Source organism: Aythya ferina (assembly GCF_964211825.1).
Source record: "Aythya ferina genome assembly, chromosome: 3".
Taxonomy (NCBI): domain Eukaryota; kingdom Metazoa; phylum Chordata; class Aves; order Anseriformes; family Anatidae; genus Aythya; species Aythya ferina.
Genome location: NC_140298.1, coordinates 20,723,275 through 20,750,815, shown reverse-complemented (window position 1 = coordinate 20,750,815; position 27,541 = coordinate 20,723,275). Strand labels below are relative to the sequence as shown.

Below are 27,541 nucleotides of genomic sequence, written 5' to 3'. Positions count from 1 at the left end.
AAACATTGGAATATATTGCCTAGGGATATTTTGGAATCTCCATGATTGGAGCTTTATAAGAACAGGTTAGACAAACATCTGTCAGGAATGATTTAGGTATAGCTGATCTTGCCTTGGGGTAGGGGGATGAACTAGATGACCTCTAAAGCTTCCTTTCAGCCCTCTTTCCTACTATTCTATTAAAAAAAAAAATACACAAAATGATTGCATATAGAATTGAGCTTGGCACCTTTTGGTAAACTGCATTGTTTCTGCTTTTCTGTTGTTCATTTTGCAGCTCAGCCATGCTGCACATTTCAGGTTTCAACAAGAATCTTAAAAAGCTGTTTGAAGCCAAATAGTGCTCTGGTTTTTTTACACTGTTACATTTAATTAGGGTTTCTAATTAATCTTCTTTGTGTATTACACTATACTCAGCTATCAATGTTAATAAAATCTTTGCTTAGTTTAAGGACTATCTGAAAGTTTTCATTTGGAAAGTGAGACCATCTGGCCTCTCTACCTCACTAGGATTAGACTCTGAGTAAAGTGCACTCCATCTGTTTCTGAAATTCATGTACATATTACACAAGAATGTGTGCTGGGGCAAAGCTAAGGAGGGATTTCACTGCCAAGATAGCAGAAATACAGTCAGATCTGTCTAGAGAATCTCTTTGATATTCTCAAGGCCAAAAAAATAAAAAATAAAAAAGTCCTTTCCAAAATGTTATCAACATCTCTTCAGGGTAGGAGTGTTTATTGTTTCCCACTGTGTGAGGTGAAGTCTTCCACTGAGGATATAACTCAGCACTGATTATATTTAGTTTAAAATATTGAAATGGTGATCTATGTTTTATACTGTGATACATGTGATGGTGATACATGGTGATATGGATACATGTGAATGGTAATACATGTTTTATACTTCAGCCTACCCTGAATATTACTGAGGTGTCCCTGACAAAGATTAAATAATGGAAACTATGGAACTATGTTACTGACAGTCAGTAAGGTTGTGTACAACAATCCCACTTATTAAAACTCAGTTCCTGATCTATCGTGACCTCAGTCCCACGTGCTTAATTGCACTCCCTGACAAAGAGTCCTTCCTCAGCTTTCCTGTAGGCTCTCTTTAAGTACTGGAAGGCTGCTATAAGGTCTCCCTGGAGCCTTCTCTTCTTCAGGCTTAATAATCCCAGATCTCTCAACCTGTCTTCAAAGGAAAGGTGCTCCAGCCGTCTGATCATCTTCATGGCCCTCCTCTGGACTTGCTCCAACAGGTCCATGACCTTCTTCTGTTGGGGACCCCAGAGCTGAACGCAATATTCCAGGTGGGGTCTCATGAAGGCTGAAGTAGAGGGGGAGAATCACCTTCCTCAGCCTACTGGCCAGGCTGCTTTTGGTACAGCCCAAGATATTGTTGGCTTTCTGGGCTTTAAGTGCACATTCCTGGCTCATCAGCCAACACCACAAGTTATTCTCCTTCGAGCTCAATCCATTCTTTACTCAGTCTGTATTTGTGCTTGGGATTGTCCTGACCCAGGTGCAGGACCTTGTGCTTGGCCTTATTGAACAGGCACACCTCTCATATCCCCCTAAAACCCCACATATAGTGTCTGACACCTCACTGACTTTATTAGACAAATTGAATGCATTGGAGTGCATTTGATTGACTTGCTAAACAGGGTACAGGATGCTAGAGGGAATTTTGCTAGAGGGAATTCTGACAGTTGCAATGTTTTCTCAGCTGTTGTTATATGGTGGCTTTTTTAAATGATCATATATCCTGATAACTAGACTTCCCTGTCTTCTCCCTTTAACCCATACAAAATGGCTTATTTGGAGCAACCTAGTGGTTGAAGCCCCTGTTATGTGGATTCTGTTCCAGACATAGCACACTCTTTGTTTTAACCACTGCCCTCACCCTATTACTCAGAGAAGACAAAAATAAGTTATAGAAAGTAACACCCAGTCACCTAACATGTATTTATTTCATCATTTCAAGCCCATTCCCATCATTCTGTTCTGATCTGGGTTGGAAGATATTAAAAAGATCCTGGGAATTACAGTCCATATGAAATTTTGTGTCAGTCACAGGCTTCTGTCTATCACTGGGTGAAGATCCCGAGTTAACAAACTATTTTTCATAGTATTTTGATATGAAACAATTTTTAAAGTTTCATTGTTATTGGATTGAAAACTTACTTCTCGCTCCACAAAGTATACAATGAATATCACATTTCCATACCTTTTTTATTCAAATTTATTTGCTATAGTAAATAGACTGTATGCATGGAAAAATGGTACATCCTGTTTGTTTCTCATTCTTTTTGTCTGAGAGCCATTGAGACAAGAGATACACAAAAAATCTTTGAACATTAAAATTATTCCATTAAAAATTGTGATGGGTATGTGGAATTTCTTCCTCTCTTATAATGTATATTATTTTTTGTTCATTTGTTAAACAAAAACAAACAAAACCACTGACAACAATAAAGGATAGTTTCAAGATACAAGTATTAAAATATGGTCCCTGGATGTAAAGAAACATTATCTATGACTTAGCTTCCTTAGCTTAGCTGTTTAAAACTTCAGGTAGATAACGGTGACTTTCATTGATACTGGCAGATTTATGTGGCCATCACTAAAAAGACCAAAGTGGCCTTGATCAATGTTTTGAATGGATGAGGTATGTACTTGCTTTCCATCAATATGAGACATGCATCACTACTTTTCCTGTCTGTTTTGTTTTGTTTGTTTAGTTCTGTTTTGTTTTGTTTTGTTTTGTTTTCTGTTATTGTTGGTTTAGAAAAGATCAATTTTGACCAAGTGCAAACTAAACTCTACTTGAAGCTCCCTGTTATAGTTTTCAATGGAGCAGAGATTCACATAAAGATTTGCATTTCTCCACACCTTCCTCTTTCCTGATAAGTTCCACTTCAGGTCTCCAAATGAAAGTTTGTATTATTTGGTCACTAATAGTGCTATTGTATTTGGGACAAAAATCAACACAATCCTTTTTTTTGACTCATTAAAATCCAGATTATATCTGTCCTAGAATCCATCACCAAGTAACAAATACAAGTAGGTTTCATTATCAGAAGGGGCATCATTAGGATCACAAAGATGAATAAATTATTTTCAGCTTTTAATTCGATATGATGTTGTAGAAATATTTTCTTAAGTGTATTTTTCAAAGTCAGCTCTGTCAAAAAAAAAAGTGTTAAAATACTCCATTTTGCAAATTCTTCAAGCAACCTATCAAAGGACAGAGAGCTATAAAACACACAATGCTTACTTCTGACATTCTAGGAATGTTTCAAAACAAGTGAAAGCAAAATGCTTCTGAATAGTCCCAGTAAACCAAGACAGGTAGGGTTAGGCCCACAGCTGAGACCCTAAGTTAACCTCCATAGTTCTTCTGATTCTGCTCCACAGCTGGTAATTTATTTACCTCTTTAGCTTTGTGCTACATCGCAGTCCCACTAGTAAGCAGGAAAACATACCTTCTGCTTTAAGTTGCTTGGGAACCACATGTAATTCCAGGTTCTTATGTTGATCACTTCTGAATTAAACTATTGTACTGCATACTGTGTGTCGTGGTTTAACCCGGCTGGCAGCTAAACACCACGCAGCCGTTCGCTCACCCTCCCCCCTCCCTCTCTGGGACGGGGGAGAGAAATGGAAAGTGAAGCTCGTGAGTTGAGATGAAGACAGTTTAATAAGACAGGAAAATAATAATAATAATAATAATAATAATAATACAATGATGATAATAGTACTACTACTAATAATATGTACAAACAAGTGATGCACAATGCAATTGCTCACCACCTGCTGACCGATGCCCAGCCTAACCCCGAGCAGTCCGGCCCCCTCCCCCCGGCTAGCCACCCCTATATATTGTTTAGCATGACGTCAGATGGTATGGAATACCCCTTTGGCTAGTTTGGGTCACCTGTCCTGGGTCTGTCCCCTCCCAGCTCTTACTGCACCCCCCAGCCTGCCCGTTGGCAGGACAGAGCAAAGGCTGAGATGTCCTTGGCTTAGTATAAGCACTGCTCTGCAACAATTAAAGCATCGGGGTGTTATCAGCACTCTTCTCATTCTAAGCCAAAACACAGCATTCCACCAGCTACTAGGAAGAAAATTAATTCTGTGCTAACTGAAACCAGGACACTGTGCAAAACTGTGTTCTGATAGATTAGTTTCTAATGCTTGTTGAAGTACCGGGCTGTACTATCTATAGTCCAAAATTGACTCCAGAGAAACTGAGAAGCACTGAAGAGATATGTATTTGAAACAAGTAGTGAGTGGTCCTCTTAGTCCTATCTTCTCTAACATTTTCTTTCTTAATGGAAGAATTTTTGTTTCTATATGAAAATCTATTGGATGCTGCCCTAATAACAGGGTTTTTCTGAAATATTTTTATGCTTTAGCAGCAATTCATACAAGGCTTTTGTAGGAGAAAATGACTCAGTTGTTTCTAAGCTTATTCACTTACATTTTTTTCATAGAAAAGTGCCAAAGCCTATCCTCCTAGTCCTTGCTTCTAACAAGATAGCAATAAAATACTCAATATTTGAATTGATTTGCTAATTCTATTTGACAATCTGAGTAACAGATGTATCAGCTAAATGTGTTCATGCTGTGAAGAGTCAGTTTATCAACATATTTTGAGAAACATCATGGCCAGATTCCTTTTATCAATGTAACAACTGGGGCAACCTACTAGTTGTCAAGCACAACCGAGGGTTAGTAGTGACTTGTTCAAGGTGAATCTTCTCTTAACTGTCACTTTAGGCTTGTGACCAGAGAATTATGTTACTGAGAAAATGTTTGCCTCTCTTCTAAACTATGAGTAATCTAGAATTTATGACTAATTTAGATTTGAATTAAAATTATCCAGTGCAGCGTAATCCATGTATGTATAACATAATGAGGAAAAAAAATGAGTCTTTCAAATTTCAGCTGTTTATATGAGCCTTTAATATTACAATAGAATCTTTTGGGAAAAAAATACCAGAATAACATAATAACAATTCCCTGAAGTTTCTATTTTTCTAAGTTCTTAAATTGACAGAGCAATTTTTTTTACCCTTGTTAAGACAATCAGCTTTGTAAAAAAACAGACAAACAAACAAGCAAACAAACTGTATTTTCTTTGACAAATCTTCATCTGTTCTTATAAGAAGCTATGATGAAAGGCTGCATTTTTGCATGCTTGAACAACTTCAGCTAGTGTGGCTTTGAAAATCATATGCATGTGAACTCCGTCACAAGGTTACCTATATCAGTAGCATATGTGAAGTATATTATCATAAGAGATGTAAGTGGATTAAATACTGATGTAGTAAAAGTACCTTGTCATTTTAGATACTATTGTACTTGAGGAGGAATCATGCAGTCTTCACTAAAAACATTATATTAAAAAAGAACTGCACTTTGGAATGTTTCAAGTATATTAAAGATTTTTAGGGGAGGGTGATTCAACATTTTTTACAACAGTTGATTTCTTCTTAAAGCATAGTAGCGATGAAGGATTAAATAAACATATGGATATATTTTATGAGAAATTAAATATACCATCACTGTTTTCACATTACTAGAATATGCTGGGGGTTAAATGGAAATAAAAACTTGAGAACTGGAGCAAATATTCTTATCTTTTAACAAGAAACGTACCTTGTTGTCTTAAATGCTCAGATCACACCATTTGATTATGCATGCATAAAGTATAAAGTCGTCAAAAATCTTTCCTTATTCTCAGTGTTTGGCAACAGCTGTGAGATATATGACCATGAATAGAAATGAATGAGAGCTAAATCATGTGTTAATCATTCCCAGAACTAGGTCAAACATAAGCTCTCTCTTGATGTTTACAGACACAGCTGCCTGTCACGGTCATCCTCTTCAACTGTCATTAGACTGCAAGTGACGAACTAACAAGTTGCAGGAGCTGTGGCCCCAAGTATCTATGTGAAAAGTGGTCTCAGTCAGAATTTCTGCATTCTCAGAGACAACAGTGATTTTTCAGTTCATTTCTTACTGCAGAGACGCTGATTTGAGTCACCCCACTGTAGATTTATAACTATTGACATGACAGGTTTGAATACAACAGGGAATGATTAACACCCTCACCCAGAAAAATTCTTCCTCTTCCATTTTCCTGTTTGGCATTTGGATTAAATGTTCCCACAACTTGTAATATGTGTCACTGGCTAGATTTCACAGGGAAGATTGTTTCCATGGTTCTTCCAGTCACTACTTTCTTTGCTTGTTTGCCGTGGTTCTTAAGCTTTCTCTATGGTCTTTTCCCTTTTCAACTAATTTCTTTGTTCTTTACATTTGTACAACAAAAGCATGGAAGGGTGTCTGTTCTGAATAGGGCATCTGAACCTTCTTTGTGGAACAAAAACAGTCTCTATCCTCACAGTACAATTCCCACAAAAATGTGATGGACAGAGACCCTGACAAGTCCTTACATATATGGAATTTAGCTCCAACATCTTCCATATCTAGTTTCTATTACTGAAACAACTATGTATTTCAGTGTGCTTGCATCTGATTGCATCACTGTAAATTACTTTGGAAACAAAGCCCAGAAATTTGGCTAGTTTAAGTAATCATCTGGACTAAAGAGGAGTTGGTGATGAAATTTAAGTTTTAGAAAATGCAGTTGTCACTCAATATATTATGTGATTTAGAAATAAGCTGTCCATTCAGACCAATGGTTGCAAAATGTTCATGTTTATGTCACTGTCATAAGTGTGTTCAGGGGACTGTGAAGAAATCAGCAAGACCTGTCTGTTTTGAAGAAATGTTTAGATGTGGTACAAAATCCACACTGACTGCTTCAGAATTCTCCATTTTCTCTGTTGTCGAAAGTAAAAGATTGATGGCAAACCAATTTTTGCCTCATCTGCAGATGGCAACATTTTGTGGTGGAGGAAATCAATACATTAATACAGGAGCTTGTATTACAGGAGAGAAAGAAATCTTACAAGAAACAAATTTCTTGAATATTTAAGCTTTTTTACTCCCAAATGATCTTTAACTAGTTTCTGTCAAATGTGTTTGTTTTTTTTAAATGTCAGCATAAACTAGAGGTATGCTATGTTGCAGTGAACATGGAGCAAGTGAGAGGACAGAAAGCAAAGATCAAACACAGAAAAATGCAAGAGGGTGAATGATTCCTAGCAGGAACATAGTAATCTCATCTATCTGGCACACAGCTTTGGCAAATAGGCAAAATGGAGCCAGCAAATGTCTTCTGAAGTAACAAGAGGCCATGTCAGTCTGTTTGGCCAACATCAAAAAGAGTTAACTAAATAGTTTTATTCAAAACTAGTAGACACATGTGAGATAATTATTGCTGCAAAAAGCACAAATTATGGGCAGTCTGTCTTATATTGGTTTTACATACTATGCACATCTTAGCAGTGACTCACTGGCCCAGATTTTGGTTAAAGTATCAGTAAGAAAAACTGATAATGGTCCTGTTCAAGACAGAGCACATATACCAAGGGTACATTATTATTATTATTGTTATTGTTATTGTTATTGTTATTGTTATTGTTATTGTTATTGTTATTGTTATTGTTATTATTAATGTTTTGCACCTGTTTTGCTTATATATAAATTATTAATATCTACAGTTCTACTCCTTCCTTCCTTCCTTCCTTCCTTCCTTCCTTCCTTCCTTCCTTCCTTCCTTCCTTCCTTCTTTCCTTCCTTCCTTCCTTCCTTCCTTCCTTCCTTCCTTCCTTCCTTCCTTCCTTCCTTCCTTCCTTCCTTCCTTCCTTCCTTCCTTCCTTTCTGCACCTTTCTACCAGAGTACCTCAGACTATAAATCTAAAAAAATGACAATGAACTGAAAGAACCATTGTTACTAGAAAACAATATGATGGAATCAAGTGAAACATTTAGAGAAGGAATCACCATCACACCACACACAGACCTACACAGAAAAAAGAGAAAAGACAGCTAAACCTGGCCTTACCTTCTTTTCAAAATAGTACAAAAATAGCATGTTTTTCTAATTTGTAAGCACAGTCCTGCTTTAAAGATATAATCATTGTGGCATGAGCACAAACAGCTTGTAATTACAAGTGGTCCTTACTTGTACTACGAGCAGATATACAGAATGTAGAGTTGTTTTGTTTTGTTTGTTTTGTTTTGTTTTATGTTGTTGAATAGTGTGACCCAAAATGAAAGGAATCTTAAGATTCATTAGACAGCATAAAATAATGAAGTGTAAGAAAGAGGGTTCAGTTTGGGATAATTCAAACCTAGTTTATGTGTGTTATTGGCTGTTATAATAGTAAAATTACATGTGAGGATGCTATCATGCCACACATATAACAGCACCAGTAAATGTTTTTGTTTTTTTTTAACTGAATGGTATACACATGAAGCCTTGGTGTTTTTTTTTCTTGAAGTGCCTGAGTGATTTATCTCAACAGACTACTGCACTTAGGAATTTCTTAACCAAAAAATTCTCAAAGGAAGCAGTTTAACGCAAACTCTCAATATGTCACATTTTGGCAGTGATTGCTTAATGCAGCAGTGCACTAATGAATTGCTCCACTGCATCCTCTGATCATGAATATGAATCGGAGTACTATAAACTCAACTCAATGTACTGATAAGTGACTGCATCTGATTGTGCCAGCAGCCAGATGATTTTCTCATTAATGAGCTGAACTATTAAAAGATAGAAGAATATGAAGCCAAGCCAGTTTTGCATTGTCTGAGCTTCTTTGCTGACCAATAACCTTTGTCAACTGGTGAAAGAAAATACTTCAAAATGTGTTTAAAAAATGCAGTTAAGACAAATAAAAGCTCCAAGGCCCAAATTTTGTTTCTGATTAGATGGATATGGTTCTTTTGTGGTTGTAGTGTTTCTGTTTTAATATCCAAATTTTAAAATTATGGAGTTACAGACATCTTCTGCTTTTCAGTCTCTATCATTCTACCAGTCTCTACAGCTGGAGACCCAGCACCTCATTCTCCTAACAGACTCCTCTATACAGAACTTCTTGGCTGGAGGGATAGGCCAAGAGGAACCTCATGAAGTTCAACAAGAGTAAATGGCAGGGTCCTGCACCTAGGGAGGAATAATACCAAGCACTGGTACAGGCTGGGGGCTGTCCTGCTGAAAAGCAGCTCTGCAGAGCGGGACCTGAAAGTCCTGGTGGACAGCAGGTTGACCATGTGCCTTTGTGGCCAAGAAGGACAGTGGTATCCTGGGGTGTATTAGGAAGAGTGTTGCCAGCAGGTCAAGGGAGGTGATCCTCTCCCTCTTCTCAGCCCTAGTGAGGCCACATCTGGAGTATTGTGTCTAGTTCTGGGCTCCCCAGTACAAGACACACAGAACTACTAGATTGAGTCCAGAGGAGGGCTACAAAGATGATTAGAGGACTGGAGCACCTGCCGTACGAGGACAGGCTGAGAGAACTGGTCCTGGAAAAGAGAGGACTGAGGGGATACCTCATCAATGTGTATAAATACCTGAGGGGAGGGTGTCAAGAGGATGAAGCCAGTCTCTTTTCAATTGCACCCAGCAAGAGGACAAGAGGCAACAGGCACAAACTGAAGCAGAGGAAGTTCCATCTCAATATGAGAGGTCACTTCTTTGCTGTGAGGGTGACAGAGCACTGGAACAGGTTGCCCAGGGAGGTTGTGGAGTCTACTTCTCTGGAGATATTCAAAACCCACCTGGATGCCATGCTGTGCAATGTGCTCTAGGTGATCCTGCTCGGCAGGGGGGTTGGACTAGATGATCTTCAGAGGTCCCTTCCAACGTCGGCCATCCAGTGATTCTGTGATTCCATGACAAGTGGCAGATACTTCTTTTGGAATACAATTAATCTGACAGAAATATTTCTGAAATTTGACCTTCTCGGGATCTTATTGAATGTCAAGCATTGGTAGGTCAAACTCCATTATTATTTACAAGCATTACCATTTTGCTTTGCTGTTTAAATGTGGTTACATCTCAGCTGGAGACAACCTTCATTATAAATCCAGAATGAAGAATCTAGATCAGTTGCATAACCCCTACTGTCAGAACTTCTGCTCCTGTATAAATGTGAAGCGTGACTTACTTTAAAAAGCAACTACAAATAAACAAACAAAACTGTTGCTTGAAAGCTGCTGCATCATATTTGAGCAAGAAAAGTGTACAGAGCAAATCAAAATGTGGTAAACACTCTTATAGTAATTTTACCTGTAGAGGGCATTACAAGCTAAATGTTTTCTATGACAAGTGTTGAGAGCATCTTGGATCAGATCAGAAGATAGTCCATAAATTGCTTAAATTAAGAGATTTTCTGTGTTTACAACATCAGTTATGTAGGAGTCAAACAAAATTATTGGGCAGCAACACTGAAAGATCTTTAATCCACAGAGTAACCGCAGACAGATTTTGTAAGAAGAAAGGTTGCCAGATATTTTCAAATATCCCTGAAACTTCTCATGATATGAGATCCTGTGAGCAACTTGTAGCAGATAACTGTTCCATTTTAATGACTTCACCTGAATTCTTTTTATAAGTGCTGTGATCCTCATTGGTGGTTAAACCCAAAGATCATCAGGACATCGACCATTAGCATAAATGTCTTGAATCCTTAGCACCTGTCATGTAGGGCAGTGTATCCAGTATTGGAATAAATAACATTATTATTTGACTCTGTCAAGATCTATGATGATCTAATGTTACTCCAATAGCAGTGTGTGTCAAAGTATTAAGTTCCAGGCTTCTTATGCATTAGACAAAAGTATCTACATGGCATAGCAATATTCTGCTAATGAGGTTCTTCCCCGTATCTGCTGCTTCTTAAAGGTGTTTGATAAGCCTCTTTAGCCATGCAATACGGAAATGATCAACAGTACTTTTTTTCCTCTTTGCACGTGGATTAAATCAGTCCAAATCAAAAAAAAAAAAAAAAATGTGTTTCTGTGGCTGAGCAGCAAGGATTACACACCTACAGCTGTCCACTGAAGATATATTTTGTTATTGTAGGAATTGGCAACGAGGATGTTTTGGTATATGTATTAATATATATGTATAGTATTAGCATATAGTATATATGTATTAGTATTCACATTTTTTCGAACACAATTAACTAGATTACATTTAATGAGACAATTAGAGTAACTGGTCTTTTTATTTTTTCTGAGGACTTATAAGCAACTTCTTATATTTATCTCTTTCTTTGGCATTGCAGTGATTCTTTTGATTTTTAGATACTGTTGTGAGTAGTATGCTAAATGTCATATCCCACCACGTTTTGAAAGAGATACATATCTTTCAGACTCATCAAAATCCATGAGTTTATTTCAAATTTTTAGTGTTTCTTTTCCCATGTCTCTATCTATATATATCCCATGTTATTAAAACATTGAAATGTAAGAATAGACTGCAATGTCCCTTATAAAACAAAAAGATCTTCTCTGAAGTACACACCATTCAGTCACAATTTTCTTAATAAAGAAAGCCTACAGTAAATAAAATATTTACAACATATTATTAAAAACATTTCAAGAATTAATTTTATAATTCAAAGTGATATGGTAAACTACATCAGTAAGAAAGATAATCAAGAGTAAATTAAAATCACTTACACAATCATTTATTGATAGACAGACTGGTTACATAATGATTTCATCAAAATCCTTATTGTGATGGTCTCTATATTATTGTAGTGATTAAAAATATCAAAATTTTAGCTTTAACTGGCTTAGACAAAAACTGTAAGTTTGCAACGTGCAAACATTTTAATTTAAACAAGAGAGCAAAACAACATTTTCTTCACAAGTCACTTTCACTTGCTTGCCAGAGCAGATTACCAAATAGAAGTGCTAATCTGTCCCAGGGCTAAATTTTGCCTTCGATTTCTACATGCTGTAGAGATTCTTGTATTCACTTGCATATTATTTTCTCAATTGTCATAATGTCTGATTCCTCTACATAACAAAACACTACTGGTGTTCCTGTACTATATAATTCTGAGCATCTTTTCTAAATGTAGTCCAACATGTCGAAGAGGAGGAGCAGAGAGGGGAGGAGTGGAGAGGGGAGGTGAGGTGAGGTGAGGTGAGGTGAGGCAAGGTGAGGGTGGATGCTTATTTATCTAATAAAATGAACAGACTTATTTGTGTGTCAGAAGGTTTCCAGGAAGTAGGTAGTAGCTTAGAAACTAAAAAGGGTTTTTTGTTTGTTTTGTTGATTTTTTTTGCTTGTTTGTTTTTTAACTTGTTAAGTGGAGGAAAAAGTATATTATATATATATACACGTCTTTTGATTGCTATAGATATATAGATATAGATGATTAGATATAGATATAGATATAGATATAGATATAGATATAGATATAGATTATATAGATATAGATATAGATTAGATATAGATATAGATTAGGTATAGATCAGTCAAACAATTAAAATAAATTATAGAAGTGTTACTTTTAACCTTCACTTGTGCTGCAGGGTCTTAGCTATAGAGCAGTATTGCAGCGCTGGCCTATATGGTAGGCTTTGTTTTGTCCTCAGGTCAGACATACTGAAAGGAAGGAAGAGAAAGAAAGATTAATCTGATAAAGCCATTGCCATTTCTAATCGGACTGATGGGAAATTGTGGTATGGAGCTCAAGAGGCAGCACAGAGTGAATTACTGTGAAGTGATGAACTACCTTAAAGCGGAAGCAATCAAATAGATAGCTCTCGCATCTAAAAATTACTGTGGCATCTTTATTCATCAACAGTTTTGCACAAGTGTATCATGTTCAATCCCTTCCACAAACAACTAAAGCAATCTTGCTACATTTGATCAGATTAAATCTTAATGGGGAGACTTAGCCAGCGAGGCGGTTGCTTCTCACTTCCCAGAATTAATTTCTCATTTCCATGCAGAAGAATAAACTTTTCAAAGCTTGACAACACACTCCAGAAAGTAGCAATACTACAGCTCAGGTTCTGCACTCATTATTTACTATAGTGGAACTACAGTATTTTTGTGTATGATAGCCCTAAAACATTTCCATAGAACCAAACAGCTGAAACTCCATGGAAGCAAAATTTTTGACTCCTAGTTCAGAATGCGTATATATGCATTTATACAAACCATCATCACATGGATCTTCCTGCACATTTGGAGAGAACAAAAGAATTGAAAAAAATAAAAATAAAAATTCAGTAATGAAAAGCCTAACACTGATTATCTGATTCAAATATTATAATCAAATACTATTTGATCTAATAACATTTGATTCAAATACATCCAAATGATATGAGGAGCAAGCATGGTATCCTAGAAAACTCAGCAGAAAACTCCTGTAAAAATTCACTTGCATAATTTGAAGAATTAGGTTATGATTTGGTCCCAGAAAATCCTGAAGTTTTTTGAGTCTTTTAAATTAATGCGCTCTGAAGACATTCAACATTTTGCAGTTCAATTGCATGCTAGCAAACACAGCAGTCAAATATCAGTTTTGTGTGCTCAGATGTGTTCTTCTTTGTTAAGCATCACATGATCATGATAAGACTGACACGGGACCAAGAGTAAACACATAGATATTAGCAAAATAAATAAATAAATAAATAAATAAAAATTAAGAGGATATAGGAAAATTGATTAAATAGTAAGGTATATATGAAGCTGTTAGAATTTTAATTTTTCAGCTGTGAAGTTACGTCACACACAGAAGAGCTAAAAGGCTTTAAAATAGTATTATCCTTGTATAAACTATAAAACTATATATACTATAAAAATAGTATAAACTTAGCCTACCTAAGTTTATTGATCATATGAAGAGATGGAGCAGTATACAAAAAAACATGTATACTAACATAAAGGATGACAAACAACAATGATGAAACATATCTACAATTGCGAGGGAAAAGATAGATGTTTTTCTCAGTGTTAATTTCACTTACAAATCTGTAATAAATACCACATGTTTCTGAGTCTTTTTTTACCTTGTATCCTATAGGATACATTTAAATAAAAGATAGCATTTTCAGAAGTCATTTCTAAGAGCCATTCCATTTTCTTATGATAATACTGACTTTTTTTTCAAAACAACAACAACAACAATCTTTGATTAATGTGGAAAGCTGTATTGCTTAAAGATCAAGCAAAATCAATTAACAGTACTTCAGACGAAGCATGCATCACTTTACAGAAATAATAGTTTATGGGACATTCAGTTGACATACTGCTATGCATTTCTTGAAAAGCATTTACTGATTACTTATCAAGTGTCTTACATTGTATAGTTTACAGAATGATTATGTTATTTGTCCACATCTGGAATAAGTTTTTCCAAACTTCTCAAAGAGTACAATCGATGGTGACACTGTTTGAAAGTCCTAAAGAAATAAAAGAGAAACAAACAAACAAACGAAAAAAGTGTTTAGTTTTCATGGCTTTACATTTCATTTTTTATAGTACTTTAAAGCACTAAATATTGTCTTCTGGTTAAATTTCATTGTATAAATTAGAATGTAAAATATGAAAAATAATGAACATATGAAATGCACATTTATGGATAGGAATTTGGAGAAGAAAACAATAATTAAATGACTTAATTGCAAGCAACTATGTGCATCAAATGTATTTCTAAGTACCTATAAACACTGCAAAGACTTCCTGTCCCACAAACCAGATTCTATAGTCTTTTTTGACTCATGGTATATGAAATTCTGTTCTCTGTGAAAAACAGGTAAGTTAAAGACAGAAAGTTACTCTCACAATATTTTAACTTTTCTATCTTGGTTGAACTTAAAATGCAAATATTAAAATAACATGAGAAAGGGTTAAAAAAATAAAAAATAAATTAAAAAAAAAAAAAAAATTGACCATGGAGCTGTGGTAGAAAGAATACAGGCAGGATGATTTCCAAACACTTTTTTTTTCAAAGGAAAAGTTCTTGGTTCTTACATTGATTTTTTTTATTATTTTTTTTTTAATGCAAATGCTTACAAATCTGAATTGAGTCAGGGAAAAATAATTGAACCTGTGCCTTAGAGTACAATGAAAGTACATATCACAAACAGGAAAGACAAATAAGATAATTATCCTAAACGTTATTTTCATTTAGCTATTTACTAATAAATCATTGTTTCAATTGTAGTGAACAATTAGCAAGACCTCTATGAAAGTGTTTCATGGAAACACAATGAGTCATTTTGTAATGGCTGGTGCCATGACTGGATGAAAGCTAAAATTAGTACTTTCTCGACACATTTCACAATTTGAAATGTTTGGTTCTCTCTCAAAAACAGAATTATTATTATTTTTTTTTCTTTTCCGAAAGAAGACATAAAGCAGAATTATCATTTCCTGGATACTTTAGACTTAACCTAGATCACAGCCCCCTGTCCAGCTGAACCTCCATAAGCAAGCAGCTATTATTTCTTGTAAGCTCCCTGCAAACTCAGGCTCACCTAAGTTTCATCTACACTGCATATTGCCAAACTGTGACCATATTATTTCTTAAATCTCAACCTTAAAGTTGTTTGGAGTAATTCCTTCAACACTCTATTGCATAATTATTAAAATAGCAAGGTAGGCATTCACATTCAAACTGAAATATTCCCTATGTGGTATGAAAATGCCCCATTCTTAACTTTTTAGAAGATTTAATTTCTAATGTATCTTTAATGACTTGTACCTCACATTATCTTATCCAACACAAATAACCTATTTGCATATCTTTACATTATACCTTAAGAATGGCACAGAATTTTAATTTTCATTGTGTGTTTGGCATCACAAGCACCTTCTTAATGCAGGGGAAAAAAATCCATATAATTATTATAAGTGTTGTTATAAATTTAGCATAACTGTAAATAGTTGCCTTCTAAAGTGAAGCTAGTTACATTTAATTTAGTAAATTCACTGGGCTAATATTTGTTATTTGAATGGGGAAAAATAACAAAACTCATAAAGGAAGCTCTAGTTGGAGAGAAAGCAAACAGATAATACAGCTATAATTTAGGATCAAACAACAATTCAGAGAAGAAAATCCTATTATTTATTTTGAAAGTAGGAAATATGCTTCTTATCTACATGCAGGACAGTGAGGTACAGTTTAACAATTTGGATAAAAGTAGACAGGGTGAGATGAAGAAACCAGTATACACCCCCAACATCAGGATAAAATCAGGAATGGTGAGTCTGAGCATTGAAGAAGTCCACATTTGCTGGAGCAGACGGCTTTTGCTATTAGGATGCCTGGCCAAACAAAAACAATTGGCTGCCAAAATTAGCTCCTTGGGACGATTTAGAAGCCTTTGAAGTGAACAGTTTTTTGAGCTGGAACTAAGCCCAGGTCCAGCTTCAAACTCAAATCAAGATGACAAAGAGGAAATTTTCTGTGCCACACGCCCCCTCAGTGTAAGATTACTTTGGGTTGGCAGCTGTACTGTTTATCTTGTTATTTAAAGCTATTTCACTAGATACTCACAACTGAGCATTTAAACAACTGGCTCTGATTATGACGACAACAGTTATGCTTGACCACATTTAGGAAACATCACACAGTCTGATGGATAATTAAATTATTGCTGGCTTTACAGTTTGACTAATTAAAGAAGTTTATAATGAATACGAGATGAATGTTGCACGAAATGCACAAAAAATACAAATATATTTTAGGAAAACATACCCAGTCATTTTTGTATTTAAAGATACAGGTTTTATTCAGTTTTGAGTGGTGTAAGAAATTAAAGCCTGAAAATACCACTTAGCCTTGCAAGATCTTTCTTATAGCACTGAAGAGAGTCTATCCCATTGTATCATTGTAGCAGCAAAGAAGGGAAAAAAATTGGAAGTCAGAATCTCATGTCTGTAAAATTTGATAATGAAATGTAGGTTCAGATCTTCCAGCGATACACTGAATTGCACTGCTTTTTGATTCTGGTACACTGGTATATCGAGCCCCAGCAGGATCACCTGAAGTTTAAGCTGATTGCTACAGGGTATAGAATTTACAAAGTAATACAGATAATTCTTTTGAAGCTGCAAGAACAACAGTTGTGAATGTAGAAAACCAGGCTCCTTCAACATTGTTTTCATCCTGTCAGTCCCTCATTGTTGGTAGCTGGAATGAATTAGATTACAAATACCAATTCCCATGTATTGGTGAAATAGAGTTTCTCAATCTCAAGATCATAGGAGTACAGAGCTGACTCTTATTGATTTTTTTCCACAATGCATTCTCATATTGTACCTTATAATTCTCAGCATTGGAGACCTGTAATTCTCAGAACCTGAGAACCACTTTTAAATTCCCAAAACAAGTTAATGCAACACTTCCTTTTTAAACTTGTCAAGCTTTGAGTCTTTTTACTCTATCAAATTGTAAGTGACTCAATCTGACAAAGCTTAACAAGACCTATGGACCTTTTATGTATATTTGACTACTTGACTGTCATGTATGCTCATCAGTTCCAAACAACGGAGTAAAAAAGGTGACATAAAACCACCAAAGATTTGTCTCAATTTGCACACTCTGATGTCATAGATTTGACGTGTCAAATGCTTATACAGTATCTTTGAAATGTTATTACTAAAGCAAATTCTAAAGAAATTTTGCATCTGATTATGTGGACATACATAAATACAAACACAACATACAGACAAAAACAACAGGGGCAAACCAACCAAAGCTTGCAGAACTATACATGCACGTATGAGTATCAGCTTAAAGGACTTTAAAAATTGCCTCATATTTCTGTTGATGAATTTGCACTAAAAATGTTTCTTTCCAAACAGTCTTGAGTGTATAGTGCAATTTCTTGTAATATAAAAATTCACTTTGGAATGAGTTAGGAAGTATCATCTTAGAAATGTAATGAAGTGGAAAGTCAACTACTTCAGTCCAAAGTAGGGAGAGGCAAACGGCAGCAGCATATCCACTCATATATGTTAAGTCCAGAAAGCATTGTTACAATCATTTATACACACTCCTCTATACACACTTCAGATATCTTTCTACAGCAAATCTATCGGGTACATAATAATTACAAAGCTGATAAGCACATGACAAACTTGGAACAGTAAGCTTACAATAAACTAGTTTCTGCCTTATAATCTTGCATAATTTTTCTCTCTCTTTTTTTTTTTTTTTCATTTTGTTGAGTATTTTGTCCAGTTTGGGGCCCCTCACTATAAGGATATTGAGTTGCTTGAGCATATTCAGAGAGGAGCAACAAAGCTCCTGAATGGACTAGAAAACAAGAGTTATAAGGAGCAGCTGAGGGAATTTGCATTGTTTAGTCTGGAGAAGAGGAGGCTATGAGGACAGGAAAGCTCTGCAGAGGGATCTGGACAGGCTAGATCGATGGGCCATGTCCAGTTACATGGCATTCAACAAGGCTAAATGCCAGATGCTGCACTTGGGTGATAACAACCCCATGCAGTGGTATAAGCTTGGGGAAGAGTAGCTGGAAAGTTGCCTGGCAGAAAATGACCTGGGGGTGCTGGCCAACAGCCAGCTGAGCCAGCAGTGTGTCCAGGTGGCCAAGAAGGCCAATGGCATCCTGATCTGCACCAGAAATAATGTGGCCAGCAGGACTCTGGAAGTGATTGTCCCCTTGTACTTTGCACTGGTAAGATTACACCTTTAGTATTGTATTCAGTTTTGCACCCCTTGCTGCAAGAAAAATAATGAGCTGCTGGAATATCTTCGGAGAAAAGCAGTGAAGCTAGTGAAGGGACTAAAAAACAAGAAATATGAGAGGCAGTTGAGGCAACTAGGATTTTTTAACCTGGAGAAAAGAAGGCTGAGGGGAGACGTTATTGCTCTCTACAGCTACCTGAAAGGAGGTTGCAGTGAGGAGGTTGTCAGTTTCTTTTCTCAAGTGACAAGTGATAGGATGTGAAACAACAGCCTCAAGTTGCACCACAGGAGTTTTAGATTGAGTATCAGGAAGAATTTTTTCACAGAAAAGCTGCTTAGGTTGGAGCAGGCTGCCTAGGGAGATGGTGGAGTTGCTATCAGTAGAGGTATTTAAGAGAAATACTGATGTAATGTTTAGGGACATGGTTTAGTGGTGCAGTTGGTAGTGTTAGGTGATGGCTGAACATAATGATCATAAGGGTCTTTTCCAGCCTAAATGAGTCTATAATTCTATGATGAAAGACATATGAACACAGCACTAAGGGGAATGGTTTATTGATGGGGCTTGGTAGGTCAGGTTCATAGTTGGAGCAGATGATCTTGAAGGTCTTTTCCAACCTAGATGATTCTATGATTGTATAAATAGAGATCTGGTTACACAAATTAAAGTTGTTGCATACGGTTGTATGAATGTAGAATTCCTTCATAGGTTAGGAAAAGTAGCATGAAAAACTACTTCAAAGATAAGTTGTATAACCTGTCGAAAGGAAAGTATCACACAGAATCACACAGAATTTTCTAGGTTGGAAGAGACCTCAAGATCATCGAGTCCAACCTCTGACCTAACACTAACAAGTCCTCCACTAAACCATATCACTAAGTTCAACATCTAAACGTCTTTTAAAAGACCTTTTAAAATGTCTTTTTAAAGACCTTGTCCTGTCACCAGGCACATGGGAGAACAGACCAACCCCCACCTCACTACAGCAGTATTATCCCCGTAGTGTTGGTTCAGAGCACAAAGTTCGTTTCTGAGCCAGTCTAAAAATATAGAAGATGTGGTATGATTGCATGATGTCAAACATGATGTCATGTGCTATGCAATGTTAAAACAATCCATGCAAAGTTTGGATCTCAGAACTTTTTTTGAGTGCTGGGATATCTGTTGCTCCTGTAGAGACCCACAACTGTACATAATTTCTGTTAGGAATCAATGGCAGAAGGAATAACTGAAAAGTGGGCACAGCTGTTAGAATCATAGATTTATCTTCATGCTACTGAATAGTAAAAACAGGGAACAAAACTCACTTTTCCCTAACTTGAAATCAATATCTACAGATAAATTATAAGATTTTAGAAAATGCAATGAGAAATTCTGAAAAACAAAACAAAACAAAACAAACAAACAAACAAACAAAAAAACACATACTGTAGCAATGTCCGTAGTTTATGGCAGGCACTCTGTGCCATCTCACTTTTTCCATAATACTAGCACAAAGCTCATGTGCATACCTGATTGGAAAATCAGGCAGCACTGCCATTGTACAGCCATAGTCTACAGTCCTCTCTGTTTAAAACTAAGCAGCCATATTTAAGTATTCCCTATGATCCTAATTCTTGTAATAGTAAAATTAGAGTTTTAAATTGAACTGTCATTGTAAGCCTCTTGACCTATTAATAGGCACAGAGGTCTATAACAAGGAAGCAAACTAGAAATGGCAAGTTGTTACTCAAGTGAAACGTTGATCCAGATAACTTTTATTCTTAGCAAATTTATCAATACTGGTTAACAATACTTCCAACTATTACAGGGCCTTCTGACATGACAAAATGAGTGTAACAACCCATTCTGTCAATACAACACAAATGTCATTTCAAGTGCTCAAAACCCACTAAGCTACCCTAAAAAAGATTGATTTATCTGCTCCAGTGTTTCTTTGGGGCAAACTTTTCTTACAACTGAAACCAATTAGTGGGCCTGGCACTTGTAGTGCAGAATGTAGGTCAGCATCAAGTAATAAAAAAGTATTGACTTTTCTCTGTCTGTAAGCAGCATGAAAGGGGTGCCATGGCCTTGTCGTATATGAAAAGAGCTCCATTAATTTCACTTATTTCAACCAGGGCTGTCAAATACTAATGCTTCTATTGCACTTTTCACACAAAGTACATTGACACCAATCCTGGCCCCAGTGAAACAAGTTTACAATATTTCAGTTAGTGAAAGGGGTAGTATAATTTTTAATTCCCTGTTGTACATTAAGACTCTTTAAGCAGCATTGCTCATAACACCTATTGAGAGATATGAGCTGGGACATTAATAATGGCTTCTTCCCCATGGGCAACAAAACCTATTTCTTGTGCATAGCTTCAATAGCTAATTAGACATAAACTTCAAGATATAGTTTTTTGGCATAGCTCTGTTTTTTTGTTTTGTTTTGTTATTGTTTTGTTTCTTATGTTGTTGTTGTTGTGGCTAGTGGGCACAGATTGCCAGTTCTGCTTTCCAAAAATGAGGAATAGGTCTTCTGTGGCTTAAGGCTATAAAATTGAAAAGCTAATGTGTTAACCAATTAGGTCAACTAGCCCCATCAAAAAAGAGATAATAACAAAAGCCTGGATCATGCCTTAGGGACTGGATCTCATTGTGTCAGTGCAGAGGTATTGACTTGCAGAGAAAAGCATGCTTAATCGGAGATCCCTGAACTATAGTAGACAAGTGACCACTGCTGTGATGAAGGGGGTAAAGTTATGCCCTTCCCTGCTTCAGCCTGTCAACACAGTACAGACAAGAAAGGCAAAGGAGTCAGCATCTTCCCACTTGGACTGTCTACTACCATAACCTATTCTAAACCCACTACACCATGTTCTTTTGGGTAAGTGCAATGATAAAAAAACCAACACAGTGTTTCCATGAAAACTTGGAAAACGTTATCTCCATATCATGTTGATCAACACAATAACAGTCAAACTGACCTAAGATGTTATGAAACTGTTTCCCTCCATTCTCAACAATTTCCCTCCTAAAATGTTTTTTTTTGTTGCTGTTGTTGTTTTTACTCAATTGAAGTTTATGATTGTTGAGGGCTCTGAGTGTGATGTCTAACTCCTTCCCTAATTATCTCCTGTGAATGCAAACAACATCAACAACAATAAAACTCTTTGATTTAAAAAGACTGGGTGACTACGGTAGAAGACAATTTTATACTTGCTTTAATGGCTTTGTAAGAGCAAATCTTACCCTTTGAATCAACTTGCCATTAGATCTCAAGATAAAATGATATTGCATAGACATCATAAAAGGGAACTTTATAACGTTCTGTGTTACACTTACATCAGACAAGTTTTTTCCTACTTGTTAGTTTTAATCTTTTATTGACATTATTATAATGTGTTGTAAAAACAAATCAGAAAATTATGTTCACAGTAGGAAATCTAACAACACCATTTTAATATCCTATCTTCCAAACAGAGGCAGAAAAAAATAATTGCTATATAATTTATATTAAAAACATTTAATTATTATTAAATTTTCATGGAGCTTTACAATTACTACTGGCTTTTACACTTTAAATCTTTTGGAATTATAAATAATGAAACCAAAATCAAATATGGTTTGCCAAAAATTATGAAATGTTCTGGCTCATGAATTCAAAAAAACACGTCTGATAAGCATACAGGTTTTTCATACTTCCTGTATGATGTGTCCATTATGAACAGCACAACAGTCTATGCTCTTCTGTGACAGCCAAACATGGAAATTATAACTCTATTCCTCACTTCCTCTAATATTCTGAGGAGGAAGCATTCTGCTACTAATGTGGGCTCACTGAAGTTTTCTTTCTTAGCTTAGCAGCTAAGCTGCATTAATTGGTGCTTTAGAGATAACTGGCTAATGCAAGACAAGCTCTAAAACTTTTTGTTCTTCTCATCAGTGTAAGGTAGGAAAGGGGAGGAGTTCTATCCTTGAAAAGAGTCTATCTCTGCTCATATACGGTTAGAAGCACCTCAAACAAAGGAAGAAAAGCATATCCCACTATACCTTTCCACAGTGGCTCAAATTAAGCTATGGCATGATAGAAAGTAACAATCCTTTTGAGAACACAATGGTTTGAGCCATTCTACAGAAAAACACAAATATTACTGAATGAACAACATATTTTTCAATATCTGTGTTTATTAAGGATTACTTCATAACCTACTGTGCTTTCTCACAAGCAAAGGCAAGTTATTTCTTGTATTTGATAAAAGTTTTGAGTAATGAAGGGCAAAGAAAAAAATGAGAAGTATTTGGTCCAATTAATTATTTTTCTTAAATTTTGTTTCTCTAAAATTAATCTGGGATCTGAAGCAAGCTTGTCCTTTTTGTCATGTACAATATAACCAGCAATGGAGATTTGTGATCTGAATTTGTATTCATTAAATTTACTTAGCACCCTACGGTGACTGCAGTTGCCCAATAGGAAGGAAGGGTAGAATTCCCAACTGTACCTTCTAAGCTCATTTAGTCCATTTATGGATGACCTGATAGCCAGACACTTCCTGGTTCTTCCTCCCAGACATGTTCTAGCTCTGTGATGCTTAAATATATACACATATGAATTCTTCTTTATAAGTTACTATGTAGATAATGAGTTTATGTATGTATATATAGCTAATTAATGAGAAAGAATAAATAACCTTTATGTAGACACTTTTCAGGTACTCTTAGACATATTCAGAGTCAGTATCAATATTATAAGTATAGTTTGCTACACAAAGTTATAGTGCATGTGGTACTTTGTTCAATGTTATGAAACAACATCACCCAAATTCTGTTCTGCCTAATGTCTGCATTTGAACCAAAATTGTTAAAGATATTCTATTTTTTTTTTACCTATTCTATTTTTTACAAGTAAATTGAATTAAGAAAGCAGTGTGAATTTCTCCTCAAGCTATTTCATACTTGGATACCCTTGAACTTTACTGAAACTGGGCTAAAAAGCAAATGTGCACTTGGAAATAGTTGTTAGTACTCATAATACCAAGAGGTGTTTATTTGCTATTGTTATGCAAATCTCTACTTCTTGCAGGGTGTTAAAAAACTATATATATATTTGAAGAGTAGATGTTCATCTTAATTTAAGATACATAAATAACATTTTATTGGGTATGAAAATACACTGATGAGTAATGTATAAACTTATGAAGTTACTAAATCTGAGATAGAACGACACCTAAAACTACATTCCAATGTACAGAAAATGTACAGAGCTTTAAAACCATCTGATGAAAATTAAAGGACACATTTTTATTATAGTGGGCATATTTTTAAAACCATTCCTTATCTTGTCCATCACACACATTCTGCTAGCAAGAGGACATGCACTAGAAAATAATGCACTTAGGGATAAGTATCTTGACTTATGCCATTTATAAGCTGCCCCTTTCATTGTCTAATCTGTTCAACCATAACATTCTGATTCCAGTAGAAAATTAAGTCAGTGCCAAGCGCTGACTGCCAAGACAAACTCAGAACCACTTTTAACCTGCTGGACTATATCCAAAAGATGTTTAACCTGCCAAGATCAAGTTGCAACTACCTCTAATTTGACAAAATTATGCCACTAGGAATTAAGGAGAAAAATTTTGAATCTAAATCCTCATCAGAAATATATGTATTTATATATATTATATATATTTATTATATATATATATAATATATATAATATATTATATATATATTATATATTATATAAATATTATATGTATATTATATTTTACTTTAGTTATAAAAAATATATATATATGCTTTTAAAAGTTTACGATAAACTGGCAAAAAAAAAAAAAAAAAAAAAACAACGAGAGAAACTTTAGACTTTAAAATTTTTAAAATTTCCTTAGATTTTTAGGAAATCTTGTGTTGTACAGAGAGTAACTTCTAGCATATTAGTAGTTATAGTTTGTTTTTCCAATATCAACATGCGCTAGATATTTCTGAACATCTCTATTATCAGATATTTTCAAGGTTTTCAGACTCAAATTCACATCTTGATGCAAATTTTTTGAGAGAAATGAGTCTTCCACTTTAGTAGGAGTACTTTTAATACCTTAGCACCTTTATAAGTAGCAACTGAACAATAAGATTAAGCTTAACTTTTTATTATATCATGTGTAGGATCCGTGTTTTCATATGGTACATCCAGCCAGGTATGCAGTACATTTTCTTATATCTCACTCTTCATAGCAAGCATCTGAAATGCCTGAAAACCTTTATAAATTGAGAGGATATACTGTACTAGTAAAGCAAGGATTTAAAGCAACATTTCTCTATAGTAACACAGAAGGACAGACTGTCACAAATTGTTATTTAAATGACATTTCCTTCTTGAGAAAGTCTCCTCATTTGTTCACCTAACTACAATTAATTATATTCAGTTCTTAGTTTGCCAGTTTCTCTAAATACAAAACAGGGTTGGTATTCACTTAGCTCAAAGATATTTACTTGAATATGTAAATGAATAATGTAATGAATAATTACTTCAATTTCTGGGAAGTATATTTGGAAAAACTTCCAGTTCTTAGTGATTTAGGACAATTGACATAAGTATAGGTAAAATCTTTATTAAGTGAGAAGGGGCAGGTACAGCAATTATATTTTTTTTCCCACACAATTCATACAAGCATTTTGTCCTAACTTCAAATGAAAAAAAAAACAGAACTTTTACACAGAGAAAAAGGTTACTGAAGTGAACCTGAAGTTACTGAAGTTACTGAAGAGCTCAGCCAGCTCTTTATAGAAAAAGAAGACTGTTTCATCAACACAATGTAACATATCGGTGTATATGATCATCACACCACAATACTTGTTAGCAACTGAGTTTACACTATTATCATCTGAGAGTCTGCTATACTAGTTGCCTTAATCTTCAATTGATAAGAATTGGCAATCGCAAGAAGGATCCCACTAGATGGTAAGTTAGAAACATGAAAAGCATTTTTGAAAGTTATGTAAAGTTTAGTATAATTGTGTTTCCCAGCTGCAATACTACCTTTTGTTGAATCATTTTTATATTTGTCTTTTATGCTCCACAAGAAAATAAATAAATAAATAAATAAATAAATAAACAGTTTAACAGGGATTTCAACCAACTCCGTTTTTAAGGAGAAAAAAAAAAGTATATTTAAAATGTAGTGTAAAATAAAGTTACTTATTAGATATTCTGTACAACATGGAAAATTAATGATTGGTGAGCTCTATAGCCACCTAGTGTGAATAAGAGTGCAATTTTATATATCATATTGCTTTGTTATAGAATTTGTGTATGATTGTTTAAGAAAACAACTTTTAGCTTTAACAAAAGAAGTAACTTGAAAACAACCAACTCTATTCAAGAAGAGAATAGATTCTTATTTTGGTGCCATCAAATGAGTTTAGCTCATAATAATCATATCATTATTATGAGCTAAATCATATGATTATTATGAGCTAAATTCACTCTACAACAAAAACTCTGCCTTCTCAGCTTACTTTCTCAATTACTCTTTTCACAGAGCATCATTTAACTTGATCAAAAGCTTTCTCTGTATTTGGGAAAGGATGTGCTAAATACTGTGCTACTTTTCTCACTTTTTTTTTTTTCTTTGAAAGCTAATAGAAATATATTATGGCATAATAGAGGTAAGTTATGAAGTATGTACCAGTACTTCAGAGATAAGAGTTCACAAGACTTTATGGGTCTAATTCCAAGCATACACTTCCTTGCACAGACTGCTGCCAGAGCCCTTTGCCAGAATGCTCAGGGAGGTGATGTCTTCATGCCTGTTGGAGCTATAAGAAAGATGTGTCCACTGTCATGTTCCATGCAGGGTGTACTTTTTCTGGATGATATTTAAAGGAACTTGAACAAAATTCATGGCATGTCAGAAAGAAGAGTAAAGATGTCAAAGAGGGCTCCTCATGGTGATGAAGGTCTCCTGCTCCTATTCCTTGCATTCTCATTCCAAAAGTGGATATGATTAGTCAAAGGGGCTTACAGCAAAATAAACATTCTTTATTCTCTCAATAAATTACTTTCCCGTGGCACACTCCAAGTTTCCTGTTTTGTGAATATAAGCTACCTTCAGAAACTGAAGAAACTGAAATGACAGAACAGGAGAAAGAGGACTTTCTCACTTTTTATGCAACTACTCTGAAGATCTGCTAACACTAGGAAAACTAGTCATCTCCTACCCTATGTTCACAAATGCTATAACTAATCAATAGGTCCTAGGCTAATATCTATTGTCTTTTCTTCCCCATCTTTTATTTATATATAATAGCATATTTTTGCATGTCTTTTTAAAAATTTTCAGTACTGCTTACTCTCCTTTGTAAATCTACTGGTTCCTTGGTACAGTTCAAGGAAAAGCATCAGCATCAAAGATAATTCACTCGTGCCACAGATTTGTTTTGGCACTGACATGAAACTAGTTCTGTCAAATATCACATGATTAAGACATTTCAGGGAGATAAACGTTTGAGATATATAGAGAGACAAACATTATTTTAGTTTCAACAGTGTTCAGAAAAATGAAATTAATTACAGTTATTAGCACAAATTCAATAAATAGATTACTTAGCACACTTGAACTAAAATCATGCTGTCTTGGTTCTGATATAAATACGTGTCATATATAGTAAGCATGACAACTTGTGCAAACATACTCTATGGTAGTATGCATGCAAAAGTTTATTTCATTTTTAATCTGTATAACTTCAAAACCAAATTCTACATTCTGCTGTATATGCTGAGGAAAGAATTTAGCATTATAATTTAACATCTATGCCTTTAATGTCTATGCAGAACTTTCAATGTATAGCTGAATACTATTTTATCTTATAAATGAAAATGAAATAGGAATTTTTGAAATGTTTCATATGCTAATTTATTCATTGATGGTGTAGTAGCAACATC

At 35.1% G+C, this 27,541-nt stretch overlaps 1 protein-coding gene across 1 annotated transcript in view; it reads right to left on the bottom strand.

Moving 5' to 3' along the window:
- Positions 1 to 14,079: 14,079 nt before the first annotated feature.
- SPATA17 (spermatogenesis associated 17) overlaps positions 14,080 to 27,541 on the bottom strand; it is a gene marked incomplete at its 5' end in the record, with an annotated part of 95,250 nt that continues 81,788 nt past the window's right edge. Inside the window, 1 exon segment of the mRNA XM_084512305.1 lies at positions 14,080 to 14,352. Coding sequence (XP_084368431.1) covers positions 14,272 to 14,352 — 81 coding nt within the window. The 3' untranslated portion in view covers positions 14,080 to 14,271.